Source organism: Patiria miniata, unplaced genomic scaffold (assembly GCF_015706575.1).
Source record: "Patiria miniata isolate m_02_andy unplaced genomic scaffold, ASM1570657v1 HiC_scaffold_3, whole genome shotgun sequence".
Taxonomy (NCBI): Eukaryota; Metazoa; Echinodermata; class Asteroidea; order Valvatida; family Asterinidae; genus Patiria; species Patiria miniata.
Genome location: NW_024037069.1, coordinates 36,398,961 through 36,426,492, shown reverse-complemented (window position 1 = coordinate 36,426,492; position 27,532 = coordinate 36,398,961). Strand labels below are relative to the sequence as shown.

At 40.6% G+C, this 27,532-nt stretch overlaps 1 protein-coding gene across 1 annotated transcript; it reads left to right on the top strand.

Annotated features, from left to right (window-relative positions):
- Window positions 1–425: 425 nt before the first annotated feature.
- Window positions 426–26,259, top strand: LOC119738469 (doublesex- and mab-3-related transcription factor A2-like). Its single transcript, XM_038213374.1, has 2 exons — window positions 426–1,197; window positions 22,812–26,259. Exons 1-2 carry the CDS (start codon window positions 765–767, stop codon window positions 23,780–23,782), a joined length of 1,404 nt encoding a protein of 467 aa, XP_038069302.1. The 5' UTR covers window positions 426–764; the 3' UTR covers window positions 23,783–26,259.
- The last annotated feature ends 1,273 nt before the right edge of the window (window positions 26,260–27,532 follow it).

Genomic DNA, 27,532 nt, shown 5'->3' with positions numbered 1-27,532 from the left:
CGCGCCGTTTCCTCGTTAGTTGGCAAGTTGTTGAAGGGGTTGCCATGTCAACTTTACGCCATAACAAATTACACTTTCCTTCAGAAAACGAGATTTTAATGGCATGCTATCCGTCAGATATTGATGGGGAAACCGATCCGGTATCATCAACTACCCCCCCCCCCGCCAAAAAAAAAACCACCTAGAAAAAAGTATGTCGCTTTATAATTGACGTGTTTATTCCAAAACAAGGAGTGACGTCACACTTGACGAGTGCCCCAGGTGCAGTCTTGGCCAATCGGGTGTCGCCGATACTTGTATCATTGAAGGTCTAGTTCCCGACTGGACAAAACAAATAAACCGCACAGCGTCAAAGGGGGGCGGATCGCAGGCTGTCAGTCAAGCCCCGGCTCGCACGGTTGATACCCCGGTCCATCGTGTACGGTACGCACGTAGTGTGGTGTTCGGTTGGCGTGGGGCAGGCCAGTCGAATTTGAGTACAAGCCGTGACTAACAACACACAACGCAGAAGCCTGGCCGCAATTCACATCACTCACACGACAACTAAACAAGGACCGTGTTGGACTGTTAGCATGTGACCGTGGTTGGAGCCACATGCGACCCTTGTGATCTCAGTGCTGACTCGGTCATATACTGTGTTGCCATTCTTTTCTCCAACTTGATGAACTATCGGAAGTTACAAGCTTGTGGTAGAAGTTTACGAGTTATTTCATCGATAATCTACATCTTTTACTCAAATTTTTGGGGGTTGGGGTATAAATGCCATGAATCTATCAGGAGGATCCATCGAGCCACAAAACTCAGACATGCCAGCCTCTGTACATCACCCTCCCACCTCCCTACAACACCACCATCAGCACCATCCGCCAACTCTGCTACTCCGAACCGAGAAACCGTACCCACGGACTCCCAAATGCGCCCGCTGCCGAAACCACGGCGTGGTCTCGGCGCTCAAGGGTCACAAACGCTACTGCCGATGGCGGGACTGCGTTTGTGCCAAGTGCACGTTGATCGCCGAGCGTCAACGCGTTATGGCGGCACAGGTAGCGTTGAGGAGACAACAGGCACAAGAGGAAAACGAAGCTAAAGAATTGGGGCTTTACTACGAGACTTCTGACGGGGCTATCTATGCGATGAACGGGGTTGCCGTCCAGACACACAAGCCTTACGATCAGTACCATGGCGGTACCAGTCCCGGTAAGAACTGTCAGAAACTAAATGTACCCTTTCACTGTTACTTTTAAACATTTTGCTTTTAATTTGACTGTATCTGCGATACTTCAAAATGAACTATCCATAAATCAATAGGTGTGGTAATTGAATTAAACTTAGTTTCGGTTTCATAATACGAAATGTCGCGTACAAAAACTAGACAACAAAATAAATTTAATGACGCCGCAGCTCAAACTATACCGAAAAAAAGTGAGAAATCAGCAACCACAAAAAAATTACATAGAAGGACCGATTCGTGAAATATAATCTTTCACCGCGAAGGTCAAATGATAGATTTGCGGTCAAAGTTACAAACTACGGACATGAGTTTCGGATCCATTTCTTCTTCAATTTTTAGTGAAACACAATTTGTTCCTTTTTTTATTTGTTTATATATTTTGTAAACAATCTGTGGTCCTTCAAACAGTTTAATGCGTGGATTTTGCATTTTCTGTTGAACGTTATCAAGAAAACTTTAAATTTTTGCCAAAATGCTTCCATCTATAACAGAACTCTCCCGTCGTAAAGAATTAAACAAGCAAGAATAATTATATTGTGCTTAGGAAATGGTAAGGCATAATCGATGTAATTCGTTTCTTACAAACCTAGGATGCCTCCTTTAATTATTTTCGTAAACAAACATTTCAGGGTGTTTTTTTTTTCTCTAGTCACTTAATTATGAAATCGTACTTTTTCTAATTCGTACTACAATAAAATTTAATTATTTCTTGTTAGATATTTCTGTTGTTTGGGAAGAGCAAATGTCAATGAAGGAATGGAGCCATATTTTGGCGCTATTCTGTGGCGGGATTTATGTTCACAACGCGTCAGAGATGACATTGCCGCTTCATCTTTTGCTCTTATTCAAATGACCTCTAAGTAATAAAATGAAGTTTTGGATAGGCTTTATCTTCTTGGAAATCCCAGTCATGACTAAGGTTAATATCTAAATTTCCATACGACGTGCAAACACCAGCAACGTGTCAAACATCGATTTCCTCCCAGTTTCAACCGACGCCAGCAAAGACATGCCTGTTTGAGGGCGGTTTCTTATTGTAAAAGGAATTACAAAAAGGAAGCACGTCCGTCCAGTGGTTGAAAGGGCGATAGAGAGACTTAGGGATGACAGGTCAATTTGTGGGGGCCATATTGCGCCTCTTCATATACAAATACCGTCAGTGGTGGCTCCGAACATGACGATCCAACTTTGAGTTAAAATTCTCGTTTAATTATACTGATTGATTCCTGTAGACATGGCCGGTCCCTTCTCGACAAATACGGAAAAAATTGTGGCCCCTCAAAAAATAAGAGAGAATCAATTCCGAGGAAAGGGTACGGCCCTATAATTTTGGAATAATTTTGAGGTAGTAATACAACAAAATGATACAAAATATCTTGTAGTGTCTTTAAGTATAACCACTTGCAATAAGGTTATGTCTGAAACCGCATGAACTAAGCAGAATTGGGCTTATGATATTTCCGGCTCTTACAGGATCCTTGTTGCATCAAATCAGTATCCAATCAATATTACAGAATTCAACTTTCAGGAAAAAAATAAGACTCACTTCAAATGAAATTACTTTGTCAGTGTATCATCGAATTTTGTTACCATGCAAAACATTGGTAAAAAAAGGGTAATTGTAACCTCTCCATTTGACCTAAATTTGTCCACACTTTTGTTCCACTTTAAATTTTGAGACCTCTCATATTCCTACATATAATACCCAATTTTAGCTTGACCCGCCCATGACGTCACAGCTAGACATTGCCCGCCCAATCAGAAAAAAAAACTCTTGAAACAAGGCCGAAATAAATTCCTTTTTATCACTTTTAAGAGGAAAGACGGAGAATGGGGAAATGAAGAAATTTGAGTTCTCTTACGAATCGTCGATTTCAAATAGTTGTCGAAATTTCGGCGTCTAGAATGGTGGTTTGTTTACGATAACCATTCTGACTTGATCGAACATGAGGTCATACTTCAAAATGAGAAAATAATAGATGTATTTAGTTTCCCATCAATCATGATTCCATTGTATCACTCGAATATTTAACATTTGAACTTTTGTCAGTACGACCCAATCTGGTCACGTCCGCACACTACCAGACTTCCGGCATTGAAAATATCTATGTATTCTCATTGAAAAATTCAAAAAGTCATTCCTTACGAACTGTTTTGGACACGACAAAAATGAGATAAACGTGTCTGATGACAAGAGCCTCATACGTTTTCTCTGAAAAATGATGATGGGGGTACATGTAATTATCAATACATCAAACTGATGTCGACAAAATGGGAATGTCGATTTGATGTCAGACAGATTGCGTGTCTTCAGTGTTTTTATTTGTTCTCCATCATATTTTTTTCAGATTTTTAAAACTTTTTTAATGCAGGTCAGAAATAGTTGATGAAGAAAGCAAATTTCATAACTACGGTAATGTTATTTTTATCCAAAATATTGGTTAAATTTGCATTATACTTACAAATATAATGTTATTAACAAAGCGACCTCGTTTCACGATTACTTCTCGACGGAGTAGCGAATTCCGTTTAACTGTTTTGCCATGTCCTTATCATAAGAAAAGAAATATCGAGTAACGTATACAATTTTTACCGGTAACGGATTTGAAAAAAGGTTCAATTCCCCTTTTCACGGAGATTGAAAGTACATTTAATATTTTGACTTTTGGGCACTTTAGTTTTTAAACATATTTTTCATGAAGCCTGGTGGGATAAAGCTGTAAAAAGCAAAAAGGTACGAGGTTTTTAAAATGTACTTGCCTTGGACCGAAATATTATATTTCAAGCTGAAATGCTGAATCCGTTTGCTTCATATTATACAGCTGTACTTCATTAGTTTACTGTTATTTTCATGAAAGGTTGCGGGGATGCAACTTTTTGGATAAGCCCTTTTCGGTCCGTCGGTGTTTTTGTAGCAGGGTTCGGATGAAGTGCCATCAAGTTTTTTCTCTCCTTCCGAGTATCTTGTGTCCTGGGTTCGAATCCCCTTGGGAACGCTCGTGTGTGTTGTCTGGGAAGTCAGTTCTTTCTTGGTTGGATTGTAGTCGCCTCTAAAATTTATATTGAAGCCTAAAACCGACCTTTCAATCAATCTGCTAATTAAGAACAAAATCTGTTATTGTTTTCATCCTAATTAAAAACACTTCCTGTAAATTCAGCATAAACTCGGTGGTCGGGTGGTGGAGAAGGCTTGTTTTGGAAAGCTGATGGTTGTTCGATCCTCAACCAAATGCATTCTTGTATTCTTTTGTTTTGTTTGTTCCTCCAGAGTGTGGTGACGTGTATGGAATTTTGATATGTTATACTGAAATATTTCACAAATTGACACTCTTTTCACACTTCTTTATTGGTGACATTTTATTTGGTTTGTTATGAAGTTTGGCACCTCATTTAGGCCCTACTTGTTTTATATTTCTCATTGGAATTTGCTGCAAATCCCGTTAAATAGACTCTGTTTTCTTGACTTAGCTTCTTCGTTTTTTCTCTCCTGAAATCTTCATGTCGCTTCACAATGGGCTAGTCTCGATTCATACAAAAGAGCTTCGCACCGATTATTCATTTGGGGGTTAAGTTGGATTCATTGCCTGCAGTTGATACAGTTCTAGTCATCTTTCCGCGTAAAGATTGATCCAATCCACGAGGATCAAAAAGAAGTCTTTAATGAGCCGGTCTGATCCGCGTCCTTATTACACCCAAGAGACCAAATCTCCCTCGCTAGTAATTCCGATTTAGATTGTGTCGCAGTTCTGTCCAATAACAAGAATTAACAGTCGCAAATCAAAGTTGTTTTCTCAAGCCACTGTACTGCTTCTTTTGTTAAGGGACCTGACACCTGGATTCGACGCCACAAAACAAAGATTTTTTTCCCTGATAACTGAATGGAATTTGGAGACACTAAAACCTAAATCCTCTGTGTAGAAGGCAACGTCCTCGTCAGGGTAACCTACCGAGGATCATTCCTCGGTCAGGTGATTATCACCGGTGATTGTGCCCCTTCATGTGATTACATCGGACCCGTTGTGGACCCACCGTCTACCCCCCACAACAAAACTCCCTCTTGCGCTGTCTAGTAAATTAGGTTCCGTTCCTTTTGTTGGGGTTTATCCCCAATGGAACAAGGTATCATGATCGAGTGTTGGGGCAACAATCTCCTTGTAACGGATATGATGAGGGAATCATCTCTTTGTGAGAGGATTTGTTTGATGACCAGTGAACGCATACATGAAGATAGTCGGCTTATTTTGTCAAAATGTGTCTTTTCTTTGGGGATTTGATATGGGACCAAGCAACTGTTATAGTCTTGATTTTCAAGACGTTTTCGTAGGTCACAAACTATATATTGTTTATTTACAGCATCTATTATTATTGCAAAGCAAACGTTTTCCCATGTTTTCTCACACGGGCGTTTTCCTATAACTTGCGATTTCTTTTTTTCTTCAGAGTGTTTTTTTCTTTCTTTATCATTCATTCTTCCCTCGGAATATTCTTTTGTTTGCAATTTCTAGTTATCCGCATTTTCTCATGGAGAGTAAAGTTTCTGGGTCGGGTAAAGTTTTTTTTCTGAGGTGATTTTGTTTTTTCATTGTTTTTGAAATGCGAATGTACCGAAAATTACTTTTGACAAAGCCACACATCTCAGTTGGGTCAATAACTGCAAGCGCGTTTGCCAGTTATGACATAGAAATCAAGACCCACACCACACGGCTATTTTTTCATGTTGGACAAAAAAATAACATCTGAAAACCATGCATGCATAGTTTAGATTAGCAGTTAGTTTGCAAGTGCTACCTTTTCTAGATAGGAAGTATCCGAAGATAATCACATGCGTGTTTTTGTTGTCTCATGGGAGGCAACTTTTTGTTGTTGTTGAAAAATGATCAAACCACTAGATCGTCTAGTGGCCTCCCGAACATAACTTCGAGTTGCCGTGCCGCAGCCCGCTACTCTGCACCCCAATCTCTGTAACAATATCCAGAGCCCAATACAGTGCCCGATGCGGTATCGTTACGAGAAGTGTTTTCATTGCCAGTGCCTTGTTAAACTGTTATCATGTAACAATTAAAAACAAGTCTGATGATCAGAAATATCAACAATCCCCCTGAGCAGGGCGAACAGGAGAAGACACTGTTTGGCTAGACATTGTCTGAGGGGCGATTCGTGTTTGCTCGAACGCCGTGCCTCGCCCGCCCTCGCCCGCGCGCCCTTCGCCAATCGTCTTCATTCGCGGTAGCCTCACGCACTTCCGGCGATCTTTCGCCGTCCGCGCGAAATTTCACCAGAAACAAACACTTACTGGGTAAAACAATCTAACAACATCATACACCGTGCCTCACCAGAAGCCATTGGGGATAACCAAAAAAGGTGAACGGGGAGGAAAAGTAAAGATAATTTCTAGCAAGAGGGAGGTTGAGCACCTCCCACTAGCCACGACAGGTTGATTGGGTTTGCTAGCGCGTTTATTGCGTATACTACCCGTCCACATTGATACAGGCCCGGCAGGGCTCAGACGTTTTCTTAACAAGGAGTGCTATTCCGGCTCGTTAGATCGCCGTACAAACAGGGCATTGGGTGTGCCAGAGAACCCTCCGGCAAACCGCTGCTCTGATTGAGTCAAAAACTAAAATGAAAACTGGAAGGAGGACGAGAGATGATAGGAGGGAGTGAGGTAAGAAGGTGTAACCGGAGCACTTATGAGGTGTAGTGAAAATTGCTAGAGGGAGTTAGGATTCTTCCATCGATGTGCAGTAGCGATCACGGAGAGGTGTGACAAGATACCGACGCGATGGGACTATTCACCGACGTGTAGCACACCCAAAGGCGTTAGAAACATCCCCGTACTCCATCAACCGATGTCCGCGCCGGACCCGACGATCTATATCGCCTCGTAGAAGAAGAGGTTACTCGGGGAATGGCAACAAATTCAATCAGGCCTCGTACGTGTCGCTAAAACAATTAATTTACGGTATCGCTTCAACTGTCGCCGGCTCCTGAGGCGATGATGCTGCCTCGGCCCGTGGCTCATCATCGTTGCATTACGTTGCCCTCTGTCTCTCCTCGTTCATCGCATATGCATCACGCGCAATATTAACGGAAATTGTTTTACTTAAGTTTGTTGTGTGTTTCTTCAACGTCGATTAGCGTTTTGGGCCGATGTTTTTCAACGTGCCGTTTCTCTCGTTGTAAGTTGACGTAGCCGCGCCTTTTTTTCGTGACAATTTGGGCGGGAAAGACCAGATAGATGGCATGTCAATATTGGCTGACAGGCTTGGGTAGCCGGCGGGTTCGTTTGCATTCGTGAGATCGACTTGTGTTTCTTTGTTAACGGTTATTTTTTGGAAGTCCGGACAACTCGACAAGCACGTTCTGGTGATAATATTGTGCGGATGGCGTTTAGGTTTCGGTTTTAGGGCAGTAAGTCCAATTTAAATTGATTGTACGTGCCCGACTTGAACGTGTTTGCTTCTGTTTATTTTCAATTGGCTTTTATTTACTTGTCTTTTATTTAAAAATAGATTTTTAGATTTTTGAACGACAACTTTTTCGTTAGTGCAACCGTGAATACTCTATTATTTCTGCCTTCGTTTTAAGGTTTCCGCACCAGGGTTTTTGCTGTATTTCGGTTCGTCGTGAGCACCTTAGTATACTTATGCTCTCTTGTAATTGAAAGGTACATTTGCCGTACGTTGCGTAATAGGAACCAATCGATGTCAGGTTATTTGTCCTGATAGTGGCAGTTAAACAAGGATTCTAGATTGCAAGATCATGGGAAACACATCAAAAATTACTTGCCGTTTAACACATTTGCAACAGAAAGTCTTTTCCATGCATGTTATAAATGATCGGGTACAATTGAAGTAGGGGTATGCGTACCACTGAAGTCGTTCCCTTTTTACATGGAGATGTGAAACCGATTTCTCGCGTGAATGTTCGTGAAATCTCTCGAGATTCCAAAAGTGGAGAATTTTGCTGTGCCTTTGTTTTCAGTGTCTTGACATTTTTCCTTGAATCTTAATTCATTCTGTTTTCACATTGGGCCAACTTTATTCGTGTGGCCGTGAAGGATAGACAGTCCATTTCGTTTTAATTTTCAAAAATAGTTTTTAATTAGTGAATGATTGACGTCATTGAATGCGACTGTCTAAAATGTGAAAAAGTCTTTGAATTCTATTATTTTTTATCTGACGTACTAATAAATATTGTATTTATTAACAAGAATAACTTGCATGGTTCACTTAAATATTTTTGCTTTCATAAAAAAGGATGCAAAATTAGTCATAAAAACAAGTTTGACTAAAATGATCTATTTCCCACAAAGATTAAATGATAATTGATGTCTGTTCATGACAGCTTCTTTCTCCTCATACCTATTGCGGTAATTAATTGTATTTTTTTTTCATTCTGATTCCTTTTTTTAATCAACTTTAGGACAAAAGAAACACGAAGACTACAGTAACCGCTGTGCCACACTCATGAGTTGTGCACATATACGCGAGGCTTGTAAATCCACCCTGCACTTTTAATACAATCATCTTTGATCGTACACTGCAACAGGGGCTGCAATAGTTTACCCCTTACTACAAATTAAAAAACCCTCCACAAAAATCCTCCCTACCCTACAGTCCTACCACATGTATTTTCAAACTCACTCAAGCGAACACGTCAAGCGCCCCAGTCTGGGGAAATAACACTCTGCAAAAAAAAAAAAAACGAAGAGAAAGGTGCTAAATTCGACCAGGGGCAAAAACTCCTTATTCCGCAGGTGCGGTGTACTTTCTGCCCCTTTCACTTGTACACATATATAATATTATATCTCTACCGTCTGACCGGCTCAAACTCTCGTACACGCCCTCCAGCGCTCCAACTGGTTACAAAAAAGTACGCATGAACCTCCATATACAAGAATGTTATTTTTCTTTATCATGATTATTATTATTATTTTTTTCATTTTTTTTCTCTCCTTGCCAGTCTCTTTTTGTGACCGCGAAATTGGCATCCGTGCTATAAGCGCAGTCCCGGCACTCGCAGCATACAACGACCCACACCACGAGGGGAAATTGTTATTAATTACTTTGATGTTGCCCAGTTGAGCGTAATGGCGCGGTGCGGCACCTCGCACCCACAAAAAAACACCAACTTTTAGCGGGTCAATTAAGCGAAGTGAGGCAAACTCTACACCGCTCCAAGGTATTATGATCCAAGTCCCCCTTTCTACTTCAAATTAAAACTGTTTTCTTATATTTTATATATTTTTTGCCATTTTTTTTTCCTAGGTATAGCACAAAATTTCTATTTCAAATTAAACCAAAAAGAAAGAAACAAAGTGGTTATTTTCCAGCACAGGAAATTTCTTTTTTTTTGTCCTTGCTTTGTTGTACAGCAACGCTGGTTAATGATTTCAGAGTTTGCGTTTGAGTATTTTGTTTTCTTTGGGTGCTAAGAATAACAGCTTATTGCAACGTTGGATGACACAGGTGCGGCGAGAATAGGGCAAGGAAAACCTTGTAAAACACGAGATTAGAGGATTAATGACGGGGATTGTGGGGGATTTAGGCACTGCCCTCATGTGGAAAGACAAACACGCGGGCAGGCAAGGAAGTCAATCAGTCAGGCAGTTCAACCGAGTCAAGGCTTGCTTTTTCAAACTCAAATTTGAATTGCAATTTGCTGAATAAACATGAAATATTGCAAGAATTAATTTTTATAATAAACCTGAAAAATTTAAATGTTGCTGCACATTGTGCTTTGGTTTTAGTTTGTTACTGTGTATTTAGTAATCGTGACTTTTTTTCCAGGAAAACAACGAGTAAAGTTCCATAATAAACACAAGTATTGTTTACTGCATTCTGAAATCTATATTCGCTCGCAACTCGACGCCACTGTTTACGTTTCATACAAAATGGCAGTCCTGCTAATTAAATGAAAGGTGTAGCTAAAGCAGTAAAACGACAAAATTAACATTACGTGAGACCGAAGCATTGGTACAAGTTTACCAGTCATATGGTAATCATTTCACAACCCGACTCACCGCATGGTTAAATAAAATTTCTGTTGAACTTTTATCCTTGGATTTAGGATTTTTTAAAGATAACATTAGGCGACTCCATGTAAAACAGCACGAGCATGGCAACATCATCAATGACCCAGCATGTAAACCCAGTAACATACATGCAACTTTAATGATCATCAAGGTTATATGAATAGCAAAATGGTGAGAGAAACGAAAAGGCACATCCGAATCCGTTTTGAGTTGCAATCTGGTTCTGCTCAGGGACCTGTGGGGAAACCCGAGGACAGACATAGTGAGACATTTGGTGACAAGGTGTATCTCTATGGGTACGTGTGCTTACCCCCTGCAGGTGTCAAGGGGTGCATCGCCACACCCCTCCACGGCTCCATAGTCTATACATCATAGCATTATGATACTCAGCTGGGGCTTAATGTTTCCAAGGATCATGTTTTATTTGTCTTTTGACCCTCAATTTACCCCCCTCACACAACCCATTCATTACACGTGTTAACCTCTTTTTCAGAGATGCAAGAGCAACAACTTAAGTGGGGGCCAAACAAATTAGTCGGAATATTACGCCTTTATGTGGAAAAAAATCTTCCAAAACGTTTTACTCAAATAAACAAACAGTTTAAGGAAATTTCATATCAACTGTCAGGTAAAAGATGGAAATAAATGTATTATCCGGTTTTTATTGGCATATAGCTTTCATTTTATCATAGATGAAAGGGACTACAAATTCAAGTCACATAGAACATACCGGTTATCAGACTAAGGTCACCAAATAAATTTGAATAATAAATGCGGCCTCCGATGACAATTAAGTATGTTACAAATACTTTCAAACAGGTTGCAAACTGGAGTTACGCACAGAGTTGCCGAAAGAGACAAATATACCAATAAATAGACCAACAGACAGAAAGTAAGACTTCGTAGACAAACAGACAAATCAGTTCGGCTGGAGACGTAAAATTGACCGCTCCAATTCTATGCATATAGGCCTATAGTCTGATATCGCCGGGAAGTAATAATGACCAAGTATTAAGTAATGTGATATAAATATGTGTCTATTTCCTGACAACATTGTCAGCGACAAAACACCTTCCAATTCTCTTCCAGGTGAACATTATTTACCAGATTATTTTTGTCATTCATCGTTCTGGAGTTGCCTTTCCGCGCTGTTTAGCTCCCCAAATCTCCCAACAATACCGGGTATAGAAAGCAGAGTAAAAAGTGCAAAGTCGGGGGCAGCGCAGCACAGCAATGCGTGGCAAATTGTGCTCGATTCACTGATCTTAGTATCATCAAAAGCCACGGTCAAGTCATGTGAATACTGAATGCTGCCGCGGTTTTTTTTTTCTTCTTTTCATATGTAGCCTAGCTCTGTATGCGCGTGCATAAGTCTTTAACAAGGTTTTCTGCCGATTCCACCCGAAAAGGGCAACTCTGAACAGAAAAAAAACAGACGACGAAGAAGAACATAAAAGATATTTTCTCAATGAAAACACCAGAAAGTGTTAAATAAACCAGCCCCTTTTCAAGCCTGTATGGTAAGTGCGAGCCCTCAATTAGGTTTTCCGCGGTGGCGGGTCCGCGCAAAAAGTTGTGCAGCCAGGCGAGCCAGGTTCCTCTGGCCCTACCCCCCTCGCTGACACTCTGCACTTTTGATCCGCTACTAAATCGATCCTCAACCGGCCGCGTACGGTGCGTCCAATTGACAGGTTTTCTTTCTATAGCTCTCTCCACCTTTTCCCAAGCGCTAACGCCTTTTTACATACCAATTTTTTACAGTTGCCTAGTGTTTCCCCCCGCGTGCGTGCGCTGCCGTGGCCCGGACCGCTGCAAGACATGCCAAGCTAAGAAAAAAAAACGAAAGCAGCTAGAAAACGCCGGTTGAAGCTGTCTGCAGGTGAAATAACACGGGTCTAATCACCCGTCCAACGTCCGTGTAACTGACACGGCTGGCCTGCCGGTTTTCTAATAGGAGGTAATAGGCAGTTTGCTGAAACTCTTACCACGAGTTGCACAGGCCACCCGTGCGATGGCTTGCTCCGTTCTTCTACGCTTTTCCTTTTATACACCATTTCCAATTTGTTACTCTTTCTGTAGTTTGCACGCTTAAAACAACAAAGCCATAAACTACTGGCTGGTTTTTCTCGGTGATGATAACTGACTGATAATCTAGTATATACGCAAAACACACGACTACAGATTTACAATTTGTTAGACGTTTTTCAGTCAATCATCTTGAGGAGAAAGAATTTTGGTTTGATTTCGGTTCGACCTATCTTAAAATATATAGTTATTTTTGACTGTTTTCTAAACAGTCGAATCTGACAGAAGTTTGTCAAATGTATTCTTTCTTAGGTTGTATTTTTGTCACAATAATATTGACGTATGTCCTCGTGCAGTAAAAATGTTACTTTACTAGATCGTACTTTTTGCTGTGAAGTTTGTGATCCTGGAGCTACCAACAAATCAGTTTTCGGTGAAGAGAAAGTGATTTAAAATACTTCGCTTGTTGAATTATTTGGGAGGCGAAGCAGCGCCTACTCCATTATTTTCGTTATTTTCATTATACCCGTTTTTGGTCATCCCGTTTTCAAAATTTTAGACATTTATCATATTCATTTTGTATAGCGTTCATTTGAACGCTTTATAGTTTTTACGACATCCGTAGGCGGTAAGCGCGCATATTTTTCTGGAAACATTTCCTTTTTGCGCCATTTTGTCACTCCGGTTGTTATCATGTCAACTAAATAGACTTGCCCGCATGCTTCACACAACAGTAGTACACCGCTTCTCAATCCGTACGCCGTGTAATTGGCGATTATAATCCGTCTAACTCGGCAGGGCATTACGGTTTCACATTTGGCTTTCGACTCACTGATGACATGGCTTGGATCATGTGCAAAAAGAAAAAAACTATCACTGTCTCAGCGACCATAACCCCGGCTCATTCCACTCGGTGGAAGAAGAAATCCGCGTGGTGTGCACTCTAGTCTACCTAACCGTCTTTAATAAGCCCTGTTGATCAGGCATAGGGGGCAAGGCACTATTTGGAAATGCGTATACAGTGGAGCTAACAAGGTGTGCATGCACGGTTAGGGGGCAAGAGTGTATGATGCGAAATGTTTTGCAACTGTCTGGGTTGGCGAGTACCAGTTCGATTTGGATGTGTAATGTGTGTGTCAAATCGATGCAGGCAGCCAAACGCCACTTGAATTCATCTTCCCTGGCCCTCGGTCCGGCCTTATGTTGCTGGGGGTGAGGGCACTTTCCCCCTCACTGTTGCACCGACACTATATGCTTTCATACAAGGGGGGTCTTAACAATATTACGCAGTGAGTGTCCGTGTTCTGGGCAAGCTAAGGCAATAAACCAGACCAAGAAAGTGCTCATTAAAACCAACCACCACTCCAAGTCTGTCATGTGCCAGGCGTAAAAAGCTTCTCACACTATCCGTGGAAGTCCAGAAAATGACAAAAAATGGTTTCATCAGGAAGCAATTTCGATAGATAGAAAATTATATTTTTGGATGACAAACTCTCACTGGGTTTTTCTGTCGAGAAACGGGCCACCTGGCAGGCGCGTGATGTTGACAATATTTATTTCATTTTTACTTTTGACCAAAAATATGTGGATTTTAGTGCAATATCGTGTGGCACATTTTCCCCCTCCAAACTGGATACGCCATTGCTTTCCAGCACATCCTCCAAAATTATTAAAATACTGCCACGGTATATATACTTCTTCTTTTTTAAAGACGTGAACGAGCCCGTCCTTATTATTTCATTCCATGACAGTATTTATTTTTCAGACACTGCAAAAGATGTGGTGTTAAAGTAGCATCGTTAGAGTTTTATCATGAGTCGGGTTGTTCGATGCGGATTATACACTCTGGTATAGGATGTATCAAAATAATAATTGTACCACGTGACACCAGTGAAACTCATTCACGTGATATTGTCAAAATGGTTCTGAACTAATTAGATCCAAAGTTATTTTGTAGCCCTCTGTAAGCTTTCCTGCGAAAAGATAATGCGAAAAAGACACTGTGCAATTTGCAGTTTGCAATTTGTGCAATTTGCCCGCCGTGTGCATAATACTCTATCTTAAGCGTTATCCTGCCAGAGCCCGCCCTTCTCGTCTGCTCGCGGATTAATAATCTTGCGTGTATTGCAACTAATTTCTTGATTTATGACAGCAGATGGGAGCGTTGCTAAAAGGCAATATAATTTTTTCCCAGCCCTTCCTGTAGTCTCTTCAGAGACGAAAGAAAGAAAAAAAATCCTTTTGGAAACTGTAAGAGCGCTGTTCCCTTAGGTACCTAGAGGCCTGAAAGAGATTTGCCTAGCCGGCGGATGTATATTATTAATTATACTGTGTTTAATATCCCCGCTTGACTTGTATGAAGTAATTACTCCGCGGACAGCAAGAAAAAAAGAGATAACGTTTAGCTGCCGGCCTTTCATCTGTGGGCTGGAAAATTATGAATTATAAATTATAATTTTTTCCCCTTTGCCGGGACTCCTTTGTGCGAGACACCTCGTTACTGAAAATGATGGGAATGTGACAGAGGGTATTTTTTGCGATGAACCTCTGCAATCTACACCAAGAGATTTGTTCTGTTCCCTGAAACCAGAAGATGCGGAAAACATTGCCGCACTTTCTTTTTTGATTTTCCGGATGTGTTTTTTAAAGTTCTATTTATTATTTTGGCCAGAGGCTGTTTTCACATCTTGCATTAATTTGGTGTATTCAGCTATGTAATTGAATAAATTGCTATCGATTTCTTTGTGGAGGGAAGATTGCGTGAATAATGGCGATATTTCCAGCTCTCCGAAAATAAAGTAGATATTGGCGTCACACACAAAAACAGGAGACGCTGAAGCAAATGCGGCTTTGTATACGAAGTGTTATGAAGTACAAGCAAAATTCGATTAGCAAAGGTCATGTTGAAAGTACAAATTAGAATATTTCCATTTTAACTTTGGCACGACTTACTCTTGCGAACAAAATTCAAAACGGGATGTTTGCACTCCCAAGTAGGATATCTAAAGTACACAATTACGAGTGTATTGATTTGGCGCAGTGATGTCAAAGGCGATCTTCTTTTTTTGCTTGTGATGACATGTTTGTGATTAAATCAACCATTCCACCTTATCAGCACCGCATTATCAAACCAAACGGGATGTCAGGATGTAAAGTACACGATTATAGTTACATTGATTCTTGTCAATGTTTTTATGCTCCCAATCACAAAATTATCCATCCATCCGTAAGGACAATTATTTTTGCCATCTCATGTTCAAATTGTTATAATTCAACGGCTGTCGCAGAGTGCTCCGGGCAAAACTATTTCCATGGTCCCTGTTGCCCATCGAATTTCGGCCGACTTTTCGCTCCAATTCGGTGGGATAATACCAAGCAATCGACGGCCATTGATTGTCTGAATTGGATGGCCCCAAAAAACAACTGTCGCACCATTTCTATTATTCTCATTCTCTTTTTTAACTTTCATTTTGCAGCAGCGGATCCGCTTTGCATGGAGCGTGCACCTTGCGCATTCAATAAAATTCCCAAAACTCTAATTTCCAGGCTATTCATTATTTATTTGACTCTCTTGTTTTCATTTTGGAAGGTATTTGGGGACGTAATCATTTCACTGCGTGTATCTGTCCTCGTTTTTTTGTGATTCCATGTTCTTTTGTCGCTCGAACATTAAGTATCATACTTAGGCGATATTTCAAAAAAGGGCTCGGTTAGGGCAAGAAGAGGCAGTTTTTAGTAGAAGTTGGTGACGTAGCTGTTTTACATAATTTCGGGGTGCTGAATCAAGCAATTTCAACAACTTATGTTTGCAACGTTTTCAGTGACTTCAACGAGATTTTGACTTTCTGCTGACCGCCATCTTGAAAACAATTACTCTTAAAATGGCGTCCAGGCACGTTTACGTCAACAATAAAACAAAATGTCAAGATATTTTCAAAACACACATCACAGCTTTTTCTAGGACAGCGTGGGTCCAGCCTATTGGTAGACAGACGACTGGGCTGGCATGTATTTCAAAGTCTCATGCTACTGACGAATTTCACGGCCGCCTATCGACCTCTGAGTGTGAGTATGGGTTTGTTGGTAGGTCGCTGCCCAGCTAGGAGTTGTCATAGGGGCGGGGAGGAGGTGTGACACGGTCAGCCGCCCCTGGGTTGGGGCTCGGTCGGCGGTGCTGCCAATAATAGTCAACGACAACAACTTGGTCTGGACCAGTAGGACCCTACATACACACATGCAACAAATTAGGTACAAGTGTGATATTCTCTTCCTGTTTGAATAGGCTAGCGGAAAACGGCTTCCAAGCTTGGATTTACAAAGCTGAAGTAAGTTTCTTCATTTCGTTGGTTTACAGGACTAGGCTACTTTTGCATTCATCTCATAATGATTCCCTTCTCCCGACCTAAAGGATTCTCATGAAGATTTTTAGGGCATACTGACTGAAACGTCGACTTAGCACCAACACGTGGTGTATCCGTCAATAACTTCTCAGTTATATTCATTCAGTTCAAATATCTGATAGAAATAACTGATAGAAACCCGTTTTTCTTATTTTGAACACTTTCCTTTGGCCGTATATTCAATATTTCAATTCTGGGGTAGCAGACATAGACATTTCCATTTTTTATGCAGTACGACGTTATTTTGCGCATGCTCATGAATGCTTTGGACTGCTAGGAATTATGGGATAAGCGCCGGTTTGTTTGCTGCCACCAACCGGCGAAACAAATCTCCTCCAGCATCAATGTATAAGCCCATCTGAGAAATGCAAGACAAGTTGCGTGCGCGTTTGATGTCTCCACTCTGTCTTCTCATATTTCATTACTCATATGGCGGGAATATCAAGTGCAATCTCGCGATTTGTGATCTCATCGAGTCGATTCTGGTCATAACTAAAGGCAACTCTTCTTCTATCGCGCGCGCAGTTTGTTATTCTTTAAACAAGCCGCTCCATGTAAGATGATCTGAGCGGCACGACCAGCCTCTCGATCAGGGCAAATTTGGCAGACCAAAAGCCCAATTATTCCCGCCCTTTTTCTCATCAATCTCGATGACAAGATCAATATGAGGGTGTGTGCAAACACCTCGATTTATTTTCGTCAAAGGTAAACCGTGAACTCCCATGTGCCATATGGTGGACGCACTCGACTTGTTAACCGTTTCTCAGTTCCATTCTTTTTATCTATTTATTTGAAAATGTGGTTGAACATATAATTTTTAAGGCATAGTCTCGACTTAGGTTTCTCGAATATATCGACAAATCGCAGAGAACCACACTTTCTAAAATAACATTGTAAATAACTCAAAATTAACTGTCACATTCAGCACAGTACATCAATTGATACATATACAAAATATTCATATAATCAAAGTGATAATTCGTCATTATCCAAAACAGATATTTGAAAACAGATATTTAACATAGGGTTTATTTAATCAACAGTAAAACATACTTAAAAAGGCGTTATGTTAGAAAAAAAATAGTTTCGTTATTTTTATTCATGTACTGTATTCCGATATTTTGTATGTATGATGCTAACTGTTTTAGTAAATTTGTATTTCTGTGGGTTTTTTTTATTGTACGCATTGTGGCAATTTAGCCCCTAGCTACAAAGACAATGTATTAATATACCAGAATAATATAATAATAATAATAATTCTCTTTCAAACCTGCTGGCACGACTCGAGTTGTTTGCTCATTATAAGGCCGCATCTTTCAGGCAAGGACGTTAATGCAATTATGTTATTTCATTGATGATATCATTTATTTACAGTACCCCTCTGTTAATTTTTAAATCATATAATGTAGAGTTATATGAAGTAACCGGTCAGGAGTGTATTGAGAATGAAGACCGAACATTCATATTGAATTCACCAGCGTTATATTTATATCAGAAAAAAGACCCGCCTTGCGAGAGCCGAATTATAACTGTCTGGCAGACAATCATTGGATGTTTGTAGAGAAATAATTCAATAACTAAACGTCGGTGGACTTTTTTGGTCGATGCCTCTTTCAAAAGTGAATAACTTTCATATTTAGGAAAATATTGCAGCTGAAAAAAAATCTATTTTTCGAGGTGAAACTCCTAAATAGCACAGGAAATGTATCTTTAATGTAGAAACTTTATGACATGGTTCATACTTCCATGTTTCGATTCAAATATTGTGTTACTCTGCGGAAAGCCATGACTAGCAGCCTGTACTTTAGATCGGTTAATCTCCTATTTTGATTTTTTTTACTTCATTGTTCACGTCCCATATTAGCCTGGTCGCATACCGCAAAGTCAAGCGTACTTTCTGTCAAGGGTCCAACAACATCGGGTAGTGGAGCTGGCAAACGCTTCAGGCCGGCGGGCCAATCATAAATACTGCCTCGGTTTCCATTCAGAACCGGCGCAGAAGTGACGGATTTGAGCGGATTTGGCCAGCGTGGGAAAACAGCCCCGGTCCGCCTGTAAATCGGCTTCCCAATCGGAAGGGATTTGCAGTGTTGGTTCGCGGACTCTCTCAACTTACATGAACCAACTCACTACCTTGTGCCATGTGTCTGATCAGGGTTCCGAGTGCAGACTATACACCCTGCGCACGGCCCATCGCACATCACCGCTACAAACCACTCACAAACCCCCACGGCACTTGCTTGTCCAAGTGCGGTAATCACAATCATTATGCCGGAGATATTTTCTTTGGGTTCGTAAACAGAGTTAAGCCTGAAAAACATGTGTTTGTCAACTGCCGAAATGAGGTCCAAAAGACGTTGTTGTCAGGTACAAATTCACTAATAACAAAAAAACTAAGAAACATCAATCGTTCAGATTGACAATAATAACAAACAAGAATGGGCAAAGTATGACATGTATATTTGTTTTGCTGAGTTTAAAATCAAAGCAAACAAAACGTAAACTCGAAAAAAAATTCGCAAGCGTTGAGTACAGTTCTTCACCTTTTTGCCTTTTGTCCCTTACTGATGCTTTCATAGTAGCCGGGAAAAAAAGACGATTAAAACGAATAATCAGCAACATAGTGCCTCCTGAAGTTATTGCTTTTGTGTTTTCGGCTTCAATAAGTGTTCTGCCTTGGATGTTATTCTTTATTCATGATTAGGATTTTCGCATGTCTCATGTATTCCTGAAAATGAAAAATCGAACGTGGTTGAATTATGCCTTCTTGCGGTAACTTCTTTTAAATATCAGAAGATTTGGAACTTTGAAAACTACTAATCGAATATTATGAATTATAGCGAAATGAAAAATTGAAGAGGAACATTCATGGTCTTAAACGGATTAAAGCAAACATTTTCAGCCGTAATCTCATTTTACAGTCCATTTAAATCCTCACATAGGACATTGTTATATTTAATCTATTTCGAGTTGGAGTAGGCCCTTATTTTAAACTTGAATAATCAATGTAAGTATACCACTTTAGAAAGAAACTATTAATGTATGTTTGTGTAATGAGTGGAAGAGTTAAGGTAAGGGTTACCTATAATATTGACTGGTCACAAATTGTCAAAAATAAAATATTTTTTAAATATGGATCTAAAACAAAAAAAGGCGCCAGAAAAGAATTCCATGAAAGCCCGAATCACAGAGTTTGTAGGAAAAGTACACCATTTGAACCCTGAAAAAAATTGCAACGATCAACAAAGTTACCCCTACAGACTCGACCAAAACAATTTAATACGGATTAAGATCAAAATAGAGGAAAATGCCCCGAGAGAACAAAACAAAAGAGGAGAGGGGGAAAAGGAAGAAAATGGTGTCAGTAAGAAGCAGTTGGAATTACCTCCGGGTACTTCGTCTGACATGGAAGGCTAGAGCCTATAAGGAAGGGGTCGCATGAACTTGTTCAGTAACAATCGAGACTGGGCCGGATTGGGCTGAACTAAAACCAAACCCAGACGTCCCATCCAAGCCCAACACCCAAGACAACTCTTGTATGCTAGCTTATCTTCGTATCCGATCTGCGGTGACAGAAGGTACCGGCTTTAGGCGGCCCTTTGATGCCTGAGATTTCTGTTATTAGCCCCCTCTATCTGAGTCCAAATGAGCCCGGCCCCTTCGCTTGCTCGACAGTCCGTGAAATGGACCTTAATCGACTAACGTGTGGGCCCCGCCGCAATAATACCCCTAGTTTATACTGCACAGAAATATGCGTGGTTGGGTTCAGAACAACACAAGAAAGTAATGTTAGTATTATTGTGATGTTTATTAATATTTTTCCTTTGGGAGAGGGTGAGGATTTAGCAACAGTCGGATAATTGAAGGGGGGTTTGCCGAAAACTTGGCACTATTGACAAGTTGCTATTGATGCCACTAAGTTGCCCCTGGAATGCGACAGAGTTCTAAGACCTTGACAAAAATAGACATAACCTCTTTTTTCGTATCGTCCCGTGCTTTCTTTAGATGCCAGTAAGGTAAGACTTGCATCATGACTCTATGGTTCGTGTGCCCGCTGAAACACCTAATTTATATTAAGAAGATTCTTGTGGATAGTGTGATCTGAAGCATTAATTAGGAAGAAGTCGTTAGTTCAAATACCTCCTTAGCAGGCTTTTCTCTCTTTGGGTGTGCGGGGGGGGGGGTTTGTTTCAATATAACTATAAAGAGTGACAAATTGACGGAAAAGAAATATTCCTGTTGCTCATGAAATGGAGGCTATTTGGAAACCGAGGCAATCCTCGCTTACTCTTCTTTCTCGAAGCAACGAACCCTGAACCATTTCAGATGGTTGTGTTCAATCAACGGCTGATGCATGTTGAGTTAAAGAAAATAATGCACCCAGTTGTTTACACTTTTCTAATGCGGTTACCCTCTCCCTTGCATCCGATAACGCGTGGAGCTTGCTACGTCTCACATCCACAGGAACCCAAAATAAAGGAAACGAAAATCGTGTATCACGCCGGAAAAATTATTCACAATACACACAGTGTCACAATCGCTTTTTGACTAGTCTTGTATCCGCCAAAAAATTGAATCATTTTTTTTATTGAAGCAAAAGAAAATGCCGACTTTGTTCTGATCTGTAGACTTTATTAAATCATGCAGTACATTGTGTCTTAACGTTATTTCAATATTCCACTTTTCGTTTCTTCTTCTTCTTCTTCTTCTTTTTTTTTTTTTTTTTTTTGGTTATTTTTCCCAATGTTGATACCGTCGTTATGATGCCGAGTTGCGAGAACAAACGATCGGTGCAGAACGACAGCGGCGCAAACGCGGCGCGGTTCAGCTTGTGATGTTGATCTGATAACCCGTACTTTGCTCGCGGCAAATTTAATTTGACCAACATTCAGTTTTCTCCCCTTTTCTCTCGCTCTGTGTTTTGTTTCTTCTTCACCTTACTCCTTCGCCAGCAGAATTAATAAATTGCTAATTATGATGTAAATGTCTCCACTCAGCCACAGCAACACGGCTCTTTTTTAAGGCAATAATTTCCGCTAATTTTCAACCGATCAGCGAGGCGTTGAACGTGTGTACATATATTTCTACGCGTCGTCTGACGTTCCGTTGATGGCGGTACGGCACACAAAAAAGGCGGGAAACGAAGAAAGAAACAAAAATTATGACATTTTCTCTTGCGCATCCAAGGGAAAGAGAACAGGAACCGTTGCGTGTATGTCTTCCGCTTCGTTCATTCTTCATCACCACTGGCGGCGATTGTTTGATGTGCCCGAGCAAATGATGATCTGTTTCATTAAAATCTCAGACAGAGACAGAAAAAAATCAGACCCGACACCGAAAAGTTAGAGTGAAATCTTCCGGAAAACAAATTGATGACGATGGTGGCAAATTGGTTTAGAGACGTGTTTCTGTTTTCTCAGTAATGGATGCGGCGGAATGAGCTTAGTGTGTCTTCACACTATCCGTGCGAAGATGGAAAATTATTTCACTATTATTAAAAAAAAAAAGAACAAGAAAAATCGGTAAAATTGTTCACCCTTGGTTGGATCGGGGGAATGGCGATGGCGGCGTTTTTTGAAGTGTGTGATTTTGTTCATATCGTACAGCGTCGAATCTGAAGCAATCAAGGCAATGTTATTAGCTGGTTTTTGGTGTATTAAAAGGCGTATAATCTGCCCTAATGGATTTGTTCATATGTGTGTTAAGATCATCAGTTATTAATATTTTGTGTTCGCATCTGGTTTCTTGGCGTTTATTGGCCTGTAGGGAGATTTCACCTGTTTCACGGACGGGTGTTGATTCCACCTTTATGATTGTCGGTCACTCAGGCGTTTACACATACGGCGGCCGTGCAGTAGTCAAAGATGACATAAAAACAAGAATCCGAGTCTAAATTGCAAACAACGATCAATATCTGATCATAGCCGTGTTTATTACTTTGGTTTTGCCGAGAATTTTTTTTTTATTTTGCACTTTTGCATTTGATTCACCAAGGACGATGCCCGAACTTTTTGTTTTTAATGTAATCCTTGCTCTAAAAAACCGTGGAGAACAAGCAATATTCTTAGAAGAAAGTTTCGAAATTAAAGGGGTTTTTTTCTGTCTTATTCTTTTGTAGAATCTAAAAGGCCCAGGCTGGAGATTATTCGAGCACCAAGCAGTCCATCAGCAAGCTGTGCCTCCGCTTTAAGTCCTCCTAACCCCGCCTCCCCGAACCTGACAGTGGAGCCACACCCAAGGACAGACCCCGACATAATATCACAGAGACACGTTGATGAACGAGTGTCCCCACCCATGAGGCTGACCTCCCCCACGCCTAGCCCGCGGGGTGACGTGCCGTCTAGTCCCCGCTCTGAAGGTAGCGGTCGTATGTTACGGGAGGACTACACCGACCGGGACTCTTACCGAGAGCACAACGGTAGCGGGTTCGTAGACCAGCTCAGCCCGGCCCAGATCCTGAGTTTCCACGGTCGGTCTAAGGGACCTCAGAGGCCACCAGTCGATGTCTTATGCCGATTATTCCCGGCTCAGAAACGTAGTGTGCTGCAACTCGTCCTACAAGGCTGTAATGGGGACATCACTCAGGCTATTGAGCAGCTTCTCAACAACCAGAGAGACGAGCAGTCCACCACGTCCATGCCAACATCTCTACCGGTCACAGGAGCGCCAGTCACGGCAGCCTTACCGGCCAATTTCCCACCGACAGCCACCGTCACCACGGACTCTCATGGGGCTTACATCACCCACAGACCCTATCTACCGAACAGTCAACACCTGAACCCAGGCGGTATGAAGTCGGCCTTTTCTCCCCTAACCACGGCCATCCCGGTGCCTAACGTTGATAAGGCTCCTCCCACGGTAGTTGCTTCTAACATCCCACAGATGCGATTTGCTTACCCTCCCTACCCCCGGGGATTAACCCTCTGGAACCCCTACCCTCCCTCCGTCATACCAACAGCATTCGGGGTGCGACCTGCTACTGCTGCAGACTACACGTTCAGTGGAATCATGCGTGATCTCAGCAACGGCCATAGTGGGAAGGATTGTCGGCCAAACGGAACATTTGGTGTTGGTGCAACCTGCGACTAACAATTACCAAAAAAAAGTTAAATTAAAAGACTCTACTGAGAGACTTGTTTGTGGGGAAAATTAAATTATCTAAATGTCTTATCAACTTTCATTGCCATTCAACTTGAGTTAAGTTTCAAATTATCTCACTTTCTTGCAGTTCCCGGTGAGCCTAACATCCAAAAAAATAATAATAACTTGCCTTGACAATGTCTAATACCCGATAAACGTGCAGATTCATTAAAAAATATGTTTTAGAACGACATCAGCATTGATGAAGGCCTAATCACTACCCTAATCACTACCCTTAGCACCCCCCCCCTCCCCCTAGATACATGGACGCGAACCCTGACACACTTTTGCCAAATACCAATGCTCTCCTTTTCAGGTAGTTGGCGTGCATTTCTCCTTATTGTCAACCTAGAAACCCGCACAATGTACCGGTTTTTGCTGATGTCAGTCCGCATCTTATTTCGTTTAAATGTAGAGTCCATTGCATCGACAGAGTACGAACTCGTTTCTTCGCACCTGCTAACATGGACTTATCCACCAAAATGAAATGGAATTCTTCCTAATGTTGTATGAAGGGCGGGGCGTTTGAAAACCTAATGGTGTTGGTACCAATTGACCAATCTACTTTTACACAGTCTGTGCTAAAAATCGACTTTCGTGCAGATAAACGCTTCCTCTATTGCTATTCTGCACTGTACGTATATTAACTGTGACAGGGTATTATTGAACATAACGTTGCACTATATTGGTAATATGATCCGAGTAATTCTCACAATAATTATTTGCATGTAGAAAACACTGAAATGTAACGACGCACACTCGATGATTTTGCGAAGATTCACAATTTAATGATCTGCACTGTAAATATCGTAACATTCAATGTAACATTTAATGAACAACCTACACAGTGCACAGCATGAAATATATATCTATATATATTTCTTATGTTGAAATTGTCTGACATGTTCCCCAATTCGAGTCTGTTCTTTGTACACTTTTATATTTTAAGTGAGCATTTACTTTTCGTACGTGCTTCAACTTAAACTTCGTTAATGGAAATCAAGTGTTTAGAATTCAAAGACAATAGAAGGGGGAGACATGCATCCCTCATTCATAAAATGTTGTTATACACCTCCAACTGATACCGAGGTTAGGTTAACACTATTGCAGACGACGATCACAAACTGAAAAAATCAGGGATGTTTTCTTTATTAATACGTACAGTTGTCTTCACATTACTGAAGACGACATTAAACTTTACAGGGTATTTCTCAGCTAACTAAAACAAATTTGGAGGGGTTGTTTTATCGTTTAATTAACGAAATATCCCGCCAACACATAAATACCTTTTATTATTTTAAAATCTCTCCACCTAACTAATTTTGTATTGTTTGTATTCTTTCAGAATTGTAAATGTACATGTATGTATATAAGTAAGAAGTTAATGAGATCTAACGACTGTTTTGTGGAAGTAATAATGTTATGAGGGTTGTGTTTTGTTTCCACGTCAAAATCAACATAAATAGCTTGATCGATCCAAATGGTCCTAAACAGCTGGGTTTTACTAGGTTTAAGACTTTTCTATAAGCTTTACTCTGTAAAGGGATAAATGTATATTTCATTCCCAAGGAATATACCCGATAACGGCAATTTATAAACAAATAGGCCTATATATATATATAAAAAAAAAGTCATTGCGAACATGTTTGTGGCAAATGGTCTTAAGATGCTGTCTGAAATTCCTAGCTTTCCGTCATTTTTTTCTCCAAAATTACCTTCATTCGAAAGTATTAAATCATCTCTTATTTCCCCAAACAATTCCAAATAATTTTGCCTTCTCATAATTTTTCTCATTAAAATCAGGACCAGGCAAATTATTGTTAATACAGCCCACCCCCCTATATAATAAAAGGACCGTGCCTTTTTCCGCGTGTCACAGAAATACTTTCAGAAGTTTAATCTCTTTTCGCAATGTTATTTAATTGTAATATAGTACAGCATATTGTGATCTTATTTCATTACCTAATTGTTCTTGAAAAAAAAAATTATACACACGTTGTAATTCACCCGCACAACCCTTTTTTGTACATTTTTTTTTCTTAAAAAAAAGTGATTTTCGTTGTACTGGTGGCATTTTGAAGGGGGTGCACAAATCGAAATGGTTTTAGTTTCATATACTAGAGATTGTTTTGTAGGTGGCGGACGTGGTTATCTATCTGGTATTCTATCTCATGTACTGTATAAGAGTGCTGAAAAGAAAGTTTTATGTAAATTTCTCATTAAAGAAACAAGGAATCTCAATAACGTGCTACAGTTTTAAGTTTTTGAACTCGGTTGCGACAAATGTAGATGTGGCGATAACTACTATGTGTGACGATTGTCGTCGGATGACTTTGTCCTAGTCTTCGTCGTCAGTAATATTTTATCGTCATTTCAACTGTGCCTGTAGCTTCGTTTGTGTTTGGAGCTATTCTTCGAGGTTTATAAATGTTCTTGCTTGTTAAATGTTTGTTTCTCCTATTTTGTTTGTGTATGGTTGTTTATCATCTGTTGGTAGTTTGTTGATAGTTATTTTATTGTACTCCGTTTGCTGTTTGTTTGACTGGATGTTTGATTATAATTGATTTTATTCTTTTCCCTTCTTGTGTGTGGGGTTTTTCGTTGTTTGTTTGCTGGTAGACGGTTGTTTTGGTAGTTGTTGTTGCTTAGCTCTCACCAGTACCGGCTATTTGTGGTGTTCTGGTTAGCCTTTTGGTTGCTTTTTGTTGGAACTGTACTCAGTGCGCTGTAAACTCATGATCAGTCTGTCACACGTGTGTATAGTGTCATTCTAAAGTGCCACGCATGGTCTACCCATGGAGCTATATAGCTTCATGGTCTACCCATACTGCATGGGTGATCCGTCAGTTTGTGTGTATGGTCAATTCGATTTCGTATCAACGGACTGTCCACAATAGGACGGACTGAATATCAAGCAATTTAGCTGCCATCTTCTTTGTCAGCCACATGAAAAGCCCCATGATCATTTTCTCGCCGAGTTGTTAAGACCATCCGCCAGAACTCGTCCCCCTATACACCTTGGCTTGGCGCCGGCGGGTCATAATGAGCCCCTGTTTGGCGCCCCTCGGCACCTTTATTAAAACGAACCTAATTACGACCCGAAATCAGTAGCCGCTGATTCCAAAATCTCCACAATAGATCAGAAAAACTGTTGCCGATTTTAGATAAGCGAAGGGAAATTCGCTCACTGGTAACTGACCGGGTGGGCCAGTGGCGCGCCTCAAAGCGAAGACATCGGTTTAAAAGAAATTCCCAAAGAACGAAGAGATAAAACAGGTATCAAATGTATTATAGTAGAACAACAGTTCTGCGGTGAGAATTTGCTGAACCAGGAGCATGGATCGACTCATTCTGTAAGACCAGAACATATACATGTACCTCTCAGAAATGAAATGGCTCAGTAAATATCCTCCTTTTTTATTTAAGACAGTACTGATAAGGTGGAAGGTCATACCTTTCGCTTTGGAAAGTTTAGTTTTTAATACCTCATTGATGTGAATAGTGGTTGAGGTCATTCATTTTACATGTCCCGTTCTGTGCATTCTGTCTAATTTACCATCACCCGAATAACTTTTGAACACACATTTTTTTTGCTGCGATACACGAAGTTGTCAATAAGAATTGGGGATGTGGAATTGTGGAAGGAGTGAAGCTCGACTAACAAAAATGGATGGCGACATTTCAAAATTACCTGACGTC